The sequence below is a fragment of the Magnolia sinica genome, chromosome 10 (assembly GCF_029962835.1).
Source record: "Magnolia sinica isolate HGM2019 chromosome 10, MsV1, whole genome shotgun sequence".
Lineage (NCBI taxonomy): Eukaryota > Viridiplantae > Streptophyta > Magnoliopsida > Magnoliales > Magnoliaceae > Magnolia > Magnolia sinica.
The window spans coordinates 6,860,608-6,871,272 of NC_080582.1; the positions used below are offsets into that span (position 1 = coordinate 6,860,608).

At 39.4% G+C, this 10,665-nt stretch overlaps 1 protein-coding gene across 2 annotated transcripts in view; it reads right to left on the reverse strand.

Annotated features, from left to right (window-relative positions):
• LOC131257875 (disease resistance protein RPM1-like) overlaps positions 1-7,037 on the reverse strand; it is a 39,469-nt gene extending 32,432 nt beyond the window's left edge. Inside the window, exons 1-2 of one of the 2 annotated variants that reach the window (XM_058258801.1) lie at positions 4,068-7,033; positions 1,117-1,547 (exon numbers count right to left, since the gene is read on the reverse strand). In XM_058258801.1, coding sequence (XP_058114784.1) covers positions 1,540-1,547; positions 4,068-6,744 — 2,685 coding nt within the window. In that variant the 5' untranslated portion in view covers positions 6,745-7,033 and the 3' untranslated portion in view covers positions 1,117-1,539. Of the gene's footprint in view, positions 1-1,116; positions 1,548-4,067 lie in introns of those variants that run through there. The other variant, XM_058258802.1, reaches the window with a different exon arrangement.
• Positions 7,038-10,665: the final 3,628 nt, after the last annotated feature.

The window sequence follows — 10,665 nt, forward strand, 5'->3', positions numbered from 1 at the left end:
CTTGGACTTTTATCAGGTGAATGCTAGGTATTCAACATTTAATAAAAATAAATTAAATGATACCAGATGGTCCACATTTAGGGCTCGTTTGGACGCACATCTTCAAGAGGAGGTTTCCAAGAAAAGGGATCCCAAAACCACCTTCATGAGGCCATTCACAATCTCCTGGAACCTTAAACAGCACAAGGAGTGACCTATTGTCAATCTGAACCGTTCATTCGTTCATATAGCTAGGAGCAAGTGATGGTGCAAAAATCATGCTAATAAGGTGATCCTAAGTTTCTGATCGATAACATGAAAATGGATAGCCAAGATTGATTGGGGAAACTAAATAGGTCCAATCATTATCTTGAAACATCAGTAGATAAATCTCACTCTTTAATTTTGATGATTCTATATTAACACTTTGATTTGATAATTCTAATCATGTGATTTATGGCTTATGAATAATGGATGGTTTTAACACATTGGGATCGTTCAAAGGGTTGCAATTTTTGCACCACGGCTTGCTCCTAGTTGTATGAACGAATGAATGGTTCAGATTGACAATAGGTCATCGAAGTGTGCCATTTAAAAGGTCTAGGGATGTTGCTAAGCCAGGTGTGTGTGCATGTTACCTAGGTTATTAAGTTATTTGATGTATAAACGTGTGGATGTGAATACTTCCTGCATGCGAAGATGATGTAAATGTAGGCCATGTCATAGATCTCTTAATGGAGGGTCAGCAGTGAAAGAAATCAGGTTGAGATGGACCAACATGCACTGTAACTTCCAACAGTAGTCATAACTTTGCAACCATTTGTCAGAATCAGAAGCTATGATTAATTTCTGGCCATTGATCGGAACCGTTGATGTGGCCATCAATTAGAAGAGGTCCACTTTGACAAGCCTTCACCCACCTAAGCTCCGTTTGGGTTGATTTCTAGACCAAGGGGGCAACGTGAGGCGATGCATTTGATGGATGGATCGGATGTGTCGTGAATACAGCACATGGGCCGAACTTCTGCCTGGTACCACCATAGAGCACACCCCACCAAACTATTTATTTAAGCATCCACACCATATCATGTCATATAAGGTGTTATAATACCAAGTTCAAACAACAGATACTAAACATTACCCATCAACTGAAATGAAAATAACAATCATCACACCAAACCACTTTATCAAAGCATACACACCATACAACATTAGTTATTATACAATGCATTAACCAAACGTTTGTACCATGTAGAGTGCTGTTATCATGGGCCCCATTTGTACAAACTGAAAACCCAAACTTATTTGTAGGAAATTTCAGCACACTATATGATACATAAGAAAAACTAAGTTCCTTGAAATCAATCAACCATCGTGTCTTTGATGTAGTAATAGCTACCACATTCTTCACACTATCCGAGAGATATGAATAAGAGCATACCTTTCTTTATTGACAACCTAGTGATTGTTGCTGCATGGTCTTGTGGGTGGACCTCTTCTTTGAAACACCTATTGAGGTACCTTGTGGGTTCCTCACATGCAATTGTTGCAGATGTTTGATCATTCACCTACCAACATATAAAATTTTGTGAGGACGATGGAATAAGTATGCAAGGATTCGCATACATATGCAATTATGGTGCACTTCAAATGTGCTAGAATGTGGGGTTGGCCTATCCTTAGTTGATTGCCGCATAAACAACAACAACATCTCAACCATTCATATAGCTTGGCCTATCCTTAGTTGATTGCTGCATAAATAACAACAACAATCAAGAATTCTATCTAACCAATAGCTCTCTAAATGGATAGCTCATTATTATGAACCTCATTATAGATTATAAACATCATGTATTGTAACATAATTTATTATGCTACGAGAAGGCATTTGAAACATCATTATAGCTTAATTGAAATACATCATTTTGGCTTTGACATCTGTCCAATAAGGCCATTGATTTTTCGATATTGGCCCAATCAAATCGCTCATCTCAAATTTTGGCTCGATTAGACCATTGATGTCCAATATAGGTCCTATCAGACTATTCATCTCCAATTTTGGTTCAATCAAACAATTCAACTTTAATATTGGTTTTATATACCATTGATATTTCATATCACACAAAATGCGCTGTTGATATCAATATCAGCAAATCGAACCCTTCATCATCAAATTTGTCCCAATGAAAACATTTATCTTTAATATTGGCGTAATCAGACCGTAGATCCTCAATCTTGGGCTCATCTACTGTTAACCTTCAAAGTCATTCCAATATATTAATAAACTTCAACATTGCTCCAATCAAACCATCCGTCTGTATTATCAACCTAATCAAACCATCCACCTTGTGGGGCCTAACTTTGAATGGTCGACCTCTCCTAACTAGAAAAAAAAAAATCACTTATTGATATGATCTTTAACCATCCAATAAATGGATGCACAATCAAAGGTGGGGCACATGGAGAATCTAGCAATACATCAGTATGTTTTTATCAATTTAATAACTAAACAAGAAAAGAATTCGAAACTCATTTAAATTTGAATCTTAAGTCAGACAATAGCATTATTAATCATTAAATGGATATTTAATATAATGAGATCATACATCATGAAAATAATAACTTCAAAACTTAATTTTTGCCAAATGGGCTTAGTTTAAGGCCACAAATTCCATATGCATTTTCCACTATGACTCATCTCTCAAACCTATGCCATCTATGTACTTCAATCCAGATCCAACAAACCATTGGCTTATCATGGAGGGAGCACAACCAAATAGAAGTCCACTGATCGGACAGTTGTAACCATCTGGTGTTGGCCATTGGACTTGGACAGCTAACAATTTTCCTTCTTTTTTTTTTTTTTCTTCGATGGACACTTGAACGCCCGCCAACCAGTGTCATGATTTGAATGATCAAGATATGCCTGGGATATGATGGGTGAGTAATCAGATTCAGCACCATGCAACAAAATGACACAACAACTGCATTTTAACCAGGGGTAGCAATGGGCCAGTGACACTCTTTAGGAAGGCAAATGATTTGCCCATCCGAATCAAGGGCATGTATCTGTTAGATAAGGTGGGGTTGGGGGCGATCAGAGAGTTAAAGGGGTTTCAAGTCACCATATCTAATGGCAACCTTGTAAATGGATATGATAGGTGGCCCGGATCCTCTTTTTTGTTTTCTGGAGGCCACTTGTAAATTTTGGGACTTTTCTGAATATATATAGAGGGATTTAAAAATAAATAAATAAATAAGAGGTCCAGGGAGTGGGACCCTAAAATTGGCCCAAGGGCTCAGCCTGGGCTGGAAACATAAGCCTTGGGCACAAGCTGGGCTGGCTATCTTGAATCTCATATTCCCCTGTTCTCAAATACCTAAATCTAGCAAAAAGCTGCTCCGTAAATGGTATCTGTCCTCAGTTCTAAATTAGGGCTGTCAATGGGCTTGGTCTAAAGTCGATGCCCTGGTTGTAAAAAAGGATTTCAACAGACAGGGACTGAAACTGGCTCAAGCCGAATTTTGAACCGATGGGCAGGTGCAATTATCAAGAGGGCTATCATTATACGATAAGAGTGGACAGTTATGATTACCATTTCAGTATACATGCAACATCGGGAAATGATTAAACAATCCAAACTGTTTATATGATGGCACTTGTTGTAGACGAAAGATTTACAATAAAAAGAAAAAGAAATCTTTGATTAGATTCATTTCAAACTGTCGATCATTTAGATCTTTTTCATCACCAGACTGGCCATGGGCTAGGCACAGCCTGCCCATTGACTGCCCTGGTTCTAAATGTTTAGGCTCCCGTCACAAGAAAAATAATTCATGATTTCGGAAATTCTCGAGGTGGTAATGATGCACTCCCACTCATTTGGAAAGGAGCTCTTGATTTTCAATACAAATAAGCTCCTTTTCCCTCCTGACTTTGGAGATTACAGTCAAGGGAGGACATTCCAAAACTATAAATTATTTTTCTCTGTACATAGAAATTCCAAAGAAAATGGGACATTTTTATGAGAAGGCAACTCAAACATCAATGGCGATGACAACTTGTAGAGAAGAAGAAGAAAGATTACCTGCCAGTGTTGAGATTGATTTGGTTCGTACGAGTGGTATGTGCTCGATTTTCCGGTGGTCTTCCTCTCCATCACTTGTTATACTCTTGATCAATGCATCTGGCATCTTCATCAGGTAAAGCTCTTTGAGGTGGGTGAGATGTTCGATGCCGAAAGGAACCTTCTCTAACATCTTACATTCATCCAAGTGTAGCTTCTGGAGGCATGGCATTGCTCCTTTCTCCACTCGCATCGATTTCAATCCATACAACCTGGCGAGTTTTAGCACCTTAAGTTTTGGAAGTCCTTCTGCTTGGCAGCACAACTCTTCCCCATCATAAGCTGCTTCCAAAGTGAGAACCACCAAATTGGGCAGAGACTGAAGGATTTTAAGTGGGTCATCACTCAGTCTAGACCCAAACAGGCTCATCTTGACCAGTTTATGAAGTGATGCGATCCAATCTGGTAAATTCTCCAGACGTCCGTTCAGATGTATACGCTGAAGATGTGGTGGAGTAGGTGATATAGCCGGTAGATCAAGAGACTGATTGCCATCTTTTGACATTGCCTTGAAAGAGATTAGGCGGTTCATCTTCTCGATGGAGGAGCACAAAGTTCTTCCATCTTCTCTTCTCAAATTTGCAATGCATAACCTCATCATTTGAATCAAGTTCCCTAATTCGCTAATCGCAGCTACTTCACTAGCTATGTCAATGCATGTCAAGGTTTGCAATGCGCTTAATTTCCCTATTCCTTTAGGAACTGAAACCCCATTCATGTCATAGTGACTAACAATGAGATGGCGGAGGAATTTGAGTTTGAGAATCTCAATGGGCAATGCAGCTATACATGTACCCTTGAGATCCAAGGTTTCAATATTCACCAATTTCCCCATGGATTTTGGGAGACCGGTAATCATTGTATTTCTCAAACTTAAATACCTTAAATGTAATAGATTCCCAATTTCAGATGGCAAGCTCTTCACAGGCGTACCTTCCAAATCCAACACCTTCAAAAACGTAAATTTATGAACGCCCATTTCAGCTAGCACGCTCCCGAAGATGCTCTCCTTCCCAAACACTAACAATGATCGAAGATGGAGAAGGTGTTGTGACCTTTCGAGCATCAAAACGCCTGCAAAGTTGTCATTGATGTATAGACGTCTGACCCTTCCATACAAGTTCATGTCTTCTTCACCGTATCTTATGAAGAAACTCTCTTCCCTGACTACCGAAAGAATCATTTCACGGATAAGATCGTGGATTTGACAACTTCCCAACCTCCCATCATCATGAAATTCTGAAACACGAACCAAGCTCCTTCTGACAAGCTCATTGAGGTAGCCCAGTGCAACCTCCTCCCTTGTCTTACCTTCCATCGCTTGTACAAATCCTTCCGCTATCCAAAGTCGAATCAGCCTCGTAATTCTAATAGGAACATCTTCAGGAAAAATCCCCATATATAAGAAGCAGAATTTAAGGTAATAGGGAAGAGCATTGTAACTCAACTTGATCACTCTGATTAAAGTTGTAAAATAGGGATTGCTTTCCAATTTGCTGCCAAGATTGTGAATAAATGGTTCCCACTCGCTTAAATCCCTCTTCGTTGAAAAGAAGCCGCCCGTTACTGCAATTGCTAGCGGCAACCCGCCACATCTTGTTACAACATATCGAGATGGCTTCTCCAATTCCTGAGGACATTCAGCATCAGGTGGAAATGCTTTCTTGCGGAAGAGACTCCAAGCCTCTTCGGAAGTCAAGAGCTGGAGATTGTAGACATGGCCATAGGTGGACATGGCCACCTCATAATTCCTTGTTGTGACGATCACCCGACTACCACATCTGGTATCAGGTAACATATGCTTTATACCTTCCCATAAATCTATGCTCCAGACATCATCAAGAACAATCACATACCTCTTGGATTGAAGATAGCGGTGAAGATGCTCTGCTAACTCCACCTCTGTCCAACCGTGTACTTCGTGGTGAACCTGCTCGTCGAATTGCTTTATCATGCTTTGTAGGAGCTTATCCTTTCTGAAGCTTTGCGAGACAGTAACCCAAGCATGGCAATCAAAGCGATTCTTGATGTAGGGACTATTGAAGACTTGTCTGACAAGAGTGGTCTTGCCCAAGCCCCCCATTCCAACCACCGATACCACTGTAAGTCGTTCTTCTCCTTCTACTAACCATTTGAGTAGTTCATCTATTGCCGTCTTAGTGCCCACAATATCATCTTCCTCCAAGTGTGGAGGAAATATCGAATGGTCTTCAGAAGCAGAAGATAAGATTCCACCAGCCATCAAATAAACATGTGCGTCCTCGGATAATTTCTGGAATTTCGTATGAATTTCTCGGATCTGAACAGTTATCCGATGGCGGATGATCTTGTCGGGAATGGTCGAAAATGCCTTATGGAGAACACCAACAGATTCATGCTGCCAGAAGTGAAGGGCCAAATCGTCTAGAATGTCTTCAACCTCGAAAACTACCTCTCTTACCCTTTTCATCCAAATTCTTCTTGCTTCAGTCTCAGCGCTCGCGTCTGCCGCCTGTAAGAAGGGAATCAGGCACTCCGATTCACTTATGATTTTGGAGAATTCGTCTTGCAGCTCTGTGGTTAACCATGCTCTTTCCTCCCCCCCGAGTAACGATTTCAGCTTATCGATGAGAAACCTCAACACGACCTCTGTTCCCATCTCTTCTTCCTTATCTCACACCTCGTTAATTCATTGAGTAAAGGTATTCCAGGTAACATTTGCCATTTGGAACTTGAAGAAGATGAACATGGTTTATGTCTTGCCGATCCGGCGATCCCCTTCTCTTTATTTGTAATAATAAAATGAGGAGATCTTAAGTCCACGCAATTGATAAATTCTATTCTTTAATGTTCGCGTACATCCAATCCATCCAATTGGTTGGACCCATCATAAGAATTTCCTTGTATGAAAATGAGCTAAATTCACCCTTTAAATGGACTTAACTTGTATTTTTCTATTAATCGATGGCAAAAAATTACTTTGTGTCTGGCCCACCTCATGATTATGGGCCTGATTTATGAGCTAGAAGATCCTCATGTTGAGGCCTACCTATCACTGGGGTTTGATGTTGCGTTCAATTTTTATTTTTATTTTTTTGTAAGTTACCGTTGCGTACTGGATGATGCCTACTCTGATAAAATATTCAAAAAACGAATCTGATAATCTGCGGGACACCCAAAATACTATACCTTCTTCTCCGATATAATAATTCAAAAAATATCTGATAATCCACAAGACCACCCAAAATACTATACCCTTGCCCTAACAAGATTATTAATCTAGTGAGCAATCATTGGATTTGCTATGGTACTGAACCATCCGAGACTTCCGCCTAAGAATCACTACTTCGTACCAATGGAAGGAGACCAAAAATTGATAGATTAGGCGGGAAAGGGAATAGCCAAAGGAATGTGTATGTTTACACAAAATATAAAATGGCAACGGTGGGAGCTCCTTTTGGATGTTGAGTGACTTGAGTTTTTAATCTACTTCATTTTTAGGCTAACCATAAGAGTTCTATAAGATGAGCTTAATTGATTAATGGTTTAGATCTACTTAAGGTTGGATATTATGATTGAACATACTAATAGGCTTCGTTAAAGTTGTGATAATCTCATTTTTTTTAATAAGAGGTGGTGCGCTTGGACTTTGATATAGCACGGTGTTTGGATGTATGTGAAACTTATTAAATGAAAGAATTAATTTAAATAAGTACTAGGATGTAAACAAAGTATTAATGAGGTAGTTTTATGTAAAAAAAAAAAAATTTAAAAAATGAAAATTCAAGAGGGTTTCTCTTCGCCTCGCTCTCCCTCTCTCTCCTGTCTTTGGTCTCTCTCCTTCAACCATTGTCGACGATGATGCAAGCAACAGTTCTCTGTCTCCCTCCCGACCTCTAGATCCAACATCTTCAATATTAAATGTTTAAACCTTAATTGGGGTCTTACAATGGTGAATCCCTTATTAGAGAATTTTAATTATCAATCCCTAATTAAGGTTTTTCAATACAGAATTCCTAGTTATGGATTTGCAATTTTCAATCCCCCATGATAGGAATGCCAAATGAAATTCCCTTGTTCATTGTGTTTGTTTCAACAAAACTAGGCTGAGGTAGAATTGAAGCTGAGAATAGACTACTCTGGATTGTAGACGAGATGCTTTTTGACATCTATGACAAATATAAACCTACCAGCAAGAATGATGGCGATGATTGCTTCATAACTACTATAGGGGTCCTTTGGATGCCTGTAAATGGTAAATGATTTACAGGTGTAAAGCATTTACAGCCTAATTTGCTTAGCTGTAGGCAGTAAATGATTTACAGGTATATGATTGTATGTGTTTGGATACCCTGTAAAATTTTCAAGTCCTATCAACGGAGAGTCAATCTTTTCATTTATAGCTATTAGGCTATAAATGAAATCCTAGTTTTCTGCCTGTAAATCAAATGGGGGTGAAAGGTGTAAATGATTTACAACAGGCATTTTTTGGCATCCGAACACAGATTTACAAGCATTTTCAGCATCCAAACACAGATTGTAAACCATTTACCTATAAATTATTTACAGTTAGCCTCATTTATAGGCATCCAAACTACCCCATAAGTATGTGCATTTTTTTTCCTTCTTTTTTGAGTTTGTTCTCAATAAGTTTAATGAATGATATATTTTGTACCACTTATAAGAATACTCAAATCCAAGACTCTATGCCACACTGAAAGTCAAACCAAATATCCAATATTTTCATATCCAAATCCTTTTGGAAGAAAAGAAGTATAAAAAATTCAGGATTCACCCAACATCCAAACAGGTCCAAATGGTGCAATCCCTACCTTTTTTATGACTGAACTAAGGTGGCATACCTCACAGAGCCACCACAAAATCCCACCAAACAAAAAACACGGTTTGCCAAAAAATTAGTTATTTTCCTATCTTGTGAAATATACATACAATTTTTGTTTTGGAAATACTGAATTAAAAGGGTGCAGGGCCTAAGCATGTTGGCATATCAGTCGTTTTGGTAATCATGTATCAGTGGGTTCCAAGATGTAATTTTATGCTACCAACTACTAGGGCATTTGAGCTTCATGTTTAGTGGCTTGCCTGTCAACTGCCCCACCATGACCCTACTTTGATTGCTCGCCCTCCAGGTGTGCATATACTAGTTGCGTTGGGGGTCAATATTGGTCAGAATTCTGTTGCCATGTTAGTGGCCAGTTCCATGTATGATGTTGAATTCTCTCTCGATTTCATATGAGTCATTCAAAGACTCATTGTGCACCGATATATCGGCTATTAGCGTCGATACCGTTATTGCAGACCTTCAAGGAAAGACGATGAGAAAGAAAAGTGGTGACGTGGGCGCTTCTACTGACGCATTGATTACGAGGGGACGAAATTCTGAGTGAGACAGTGGATTTTCTCGATCGAGGTCCAAATCAAAGGGCAAGGGCCAAGAGAAATTGAAGTGTTGGAACTGTGGGATGTCTGGTCACATGAAGAAGGATTGCACAAATTTTAAGGTTAAGAAAGAGAACTCAGATGCTTCTTCCAAGGAGGTACTAGTTGTTATGATCACTACCAAAAAATCGAGTAAAGGCTACGGACTTTGAAAGTTTTTAGTTATGGATATAAACCATAGCTAGTATACTACATATTTAATCCTTACCTAAAACTTACTTAATATGTAGCCAAAGCCTACATTTCACCATGATCTTATTAGAGATTGATGGTACTTAAAGGGCTTTATGTGACCAATTGGAATATATGTCTTTTATCTAAGCCGCCCATAAATTCTTATATATAATTTCAGTGGATGAGCTCAAAAAGTAGGTAGATTGAAGAACTAAGTGGACCGCACTATAAAAAATAATAAAAAATAAATTTCTATCGTTAATATTTTATATGGTCTGTTTACAGCTTCGATCTAACTCTTTTTTTTAGATCAATTCTTAAAATGATCTTTTAAAATGAATGGACGGAGTAAATAAATAACATACATCATGGTGGGCCCCACAAGACCTGAAACTAAGCACTTAAAAGTGTCATCCGTCACCCCCCCACCTCCCCCCCCCCCCCAAAAAAAAAAAAAAAACACAATCCCGCGTGGGCCCATCTCCCACAACCCAAATCCATCAAATCTCTCTCGTGCGCCCACCCCTCTCCCAAAACCGAAACCCTCTCTCTCTTTGTCACGCCCGCGCCTCTCCCAAAACCCAAACCCTCTCTCTTGCTCACCCGCCCCTCTGTTTCCTAACGTCTCTCTCTCTCTCTCTCTCTCTCTCTCTCTCTCTCTCTCTCTCTCTCTCTCTCTCTCTCTCTCGCTAGCTAGGGTTTTGAAAACCCCCTTTCGCGGCAAACCCACCTTAGATCTGTGAGAGAGACTTGTAGAGCACTCAAAAGGAGGAGAAATAAAAAAGGAGGAGAAGAACGAGAGGAAATCAAGACATCTCAGACATCTATCCTGCGAACCATCTACGATCTTTAGCTCCTCAAAACAACGGTTAGTCTCTCTCTCTCTCTCTCTCTCTCTCTCTCTCTCTCTCTCTCTCTCTCCGTTTCTGAAATCTGTGGAGTGGGT